Raw genomic sequence first — 2,674 nt, 5'->3', positions numbered from 1 at the left:
TATATATATATATATACACACACACAAGTTCATATTCAATTCTGGGCAGAGTTTTTCAACTGTTTTGTGAACTTTCCCTTTTACTCCTGTTCCAGTGAAATATGGGATTGCCACTCACTGTTTGTTCTTGATACAGGAAAAGTAGTAAAAACTCTCCAATGGGGACAAACCACAATAAAAACTCTTAAAAAGTTTTGTCTGGTGTTCTCCTTAAATTACAGTGGCAACTAACATATCTAATAACAAACATGGCAGTAAGGTTACCTTGTCACTAGATGGAGCTGCTGCTTGTATAATGAAGAATCATAGACTATTCATGACAAACCTTGATTTTTTTTCCTTGACTGATCAATAATACTGAATTCCTATGTGGTCAAAGTATATAAAGACAAACTCCAGGTAAAACACAACATTCATTGATAAAATAAGCGATAGCTGTTTATCTTTTGCTGCTTTTTATTTTAGATTCACTGTTTGGCAAATAAGTGCATGATCTGCATCAGACTTCAGACCATTATATCGCTATGCCCTTCTTGTGAGAGTTTGTGTGTGTCTTAATTCCTTAACAAGTACAATCCCATCCTTTTTGTGTTTTATAAACTATATAGGTCTTGCTTGAAGCCCAGGAGCTGGCTGTAAGAAGTCACCATGTGGAATACAAATCTAACCTCCATATAGGTAAGGTCCCCAGGAACAGAATATGTGATGACTTTTTGTGGCTGTGCAAACTTTTCTTAGAATAGTGGAAAGATGTCAATACCTTTTTTAAAAGAGGACCCTCGCTGGCTATTATTTTAATGAGCCAAGTCAAATTTAACATCCTCCCAGTTTTATTTTTGTTTACATGCATTTTGGTGGCAAATTTAGGTTGGATGTCAACTTGGCGAGACACCTTTTCTTCGTAAAGCTGCAGGCTTTTTGGACTGCAGCGTGATTAGCTGAAGCATGTATATGTGGTGACAGACGGTCCTTTGCCGTTTTGTCTTGCTGTGTTGGTGACCAGCCCTCCTTTTACAATCACAGTGCAGGTCAGCAGTCTGTTTTTACTCCATTTAGGTAATAATTATGTGCGAAGCACCTCTTTTAAGCATGGTATTTAACAATTTAACTGTCAAATCCTCCCTTGTGTAGAACTCTGAAGGCTACAAGACTTCTGTTGGCTGCTGCCATCTTGGATGTTATGTTAACAGCCCCAGCAGACTCAAAACTGCCACTCACTGTAGTATTCTCCTTTGCGACCACTGTACCCATTGAAGTAAATGACAGGGTGACAGCGGCCGCATCTGTCGGCAGCAGGCATGGTACAATTACATGTGATTTGTGGTAGATGATATTCTGCATCGGGCACAATAATATCTATCTTGATAACCATCAATTGACCCCCCCGAGATAGAGCCGCTCCCACCCGTGGTACCGTACCAGCAGTACATCCCCGCACACGGCCGGGACATACAGCTGTCAAGCTGTCACAGAGTTAACTGCGGCTCAGTGTAAAAAGCTGGCACAGTACAAGTAATATGCAGTTAACCCTGTGACAGCTTGACAGCTGTATGTCCTGGCCGTGCGCGAGGTTCATAGGCAGGGCTTGAAAAATCCACTTGTCCGCTCGTCTGTGATGAGAGGACGGTGGAGCCCGACGAGCAGTTTTACATTCAAACGATCGGGCGTCTCTAGAGATGCTCGATCGCTTGTATTAGCAGCTGTCACTGCCGTTGCAGGTCCCGAGATCCGCTGTGCCCGATGGGGCCGGCACGGCTCTGTGACAGGAGGTCAAAGGGAGTTCAGTATACGAACTCCCTTTGATCTCTCAGTCCCCGAATGAAGGAAGTGATGTATATTACATCACTTCCTGCATTCAGTGTCACTCTCCAGCTACAGAAGCTGATGAAGCAAATCTCTGCTTCATCAGCTTCTCTGGGGGTCCCTAGGTGACAGGGGTCTTGGAGACCCCTGATGTCTCCATAAACAGGGCCTGTCATGTAAATTGGCTATCACATAGGGGGCTTCTTAGCCCCCCATGTAATAGCAATAAAGTTGTGTGTGTAATACAAAAATTAAAGGAGAACTATGGGGTTAGGACTTTTCCCCATAGTTCTGCGTCCTCCCGTCGCCCAAAGCTCAGTATCTTGCGGTATACTGAGACGCCGCAGCTGAAACGGATCCCGATAATTATGTCTGGATCCGCCCAGCTGCGTGAGTGACAGCTGGCTCTGCCTATCTAGAGGCAGAGCCAGCTGTACCCACCCCCTACCCCGTCCGTTCCGCCAGTCAGCGCTGGAGGATCGGAGCGGGGAGAATCCAGTCCCTCCCCTGTCACGGCTCTCTGCTGTAACAGGATCGAGAAGTGAGCGAGCACCGGTATGTGTTCGCTCACTTGCCGATCTACTGAGCCGACCTGTGACAGATGAGCAGTAAAAGCGTTTTAATCGTCGCCTATGGGCTTTTTTTGCGGGTGCACGCAATTTTAAGGCTTGACATGTTTGGTGTCTATTTACCCAACGTGACCCTGACTTTTATGTTTTACTAAAAATATGGGTAAGAATAAATGTTTTATAACATAACATAGGGAAACTTTTTTTTTTTTTACATTTATGGTACTTTATTCATGATATAGTTAAAAAAAAAATAACACCCCCCGTGGTGATTATATACCTCCAAAAGAAAGCTCTATCTG

The 2,674-nt window shown here is 44.0% G+C and overlaps 1 protein-coding gene across 1 annotated transcript in view; it reads left to right on the top strand.

Annotated features, from left to right (window-relative positions):
• MRPL22 (mitochondrial ribosomal protein L22) overlaps nt 1–2,674 on the top strand; it is a 26,450-nt gene that overhangs the window by 20,682 nt on the left and 3,094 nt on the right. The window contains exon 6 of the mRNA XM_018571115.1: nt 609–678. Coding sequence (XP_018426617.1) covers nt 609–678 — 70 coding nt within the window. The remainder of the gene's footprint in view (nt 1–608; nt 679–2,674) is intronic.

Source organism: Nanorana parkeri, unplaced genomic scaffold (genome assembly GCF_000935625.1).
Source record: "Nanorana parkeri isolate BGI_ZX_2015 unplaced genomic scaffold, ASM93562v1 scaffold1681, whole genome shotgun sequence".
NCBI lineage: Eukaryota > Metazoa > Chordata > Amphibia > Anura > Dicroglossidae > Nanorana > Nanorana parkeri.
This window is presented reverse-complemented; position numbering and strand designations above follow the sequence as displayed.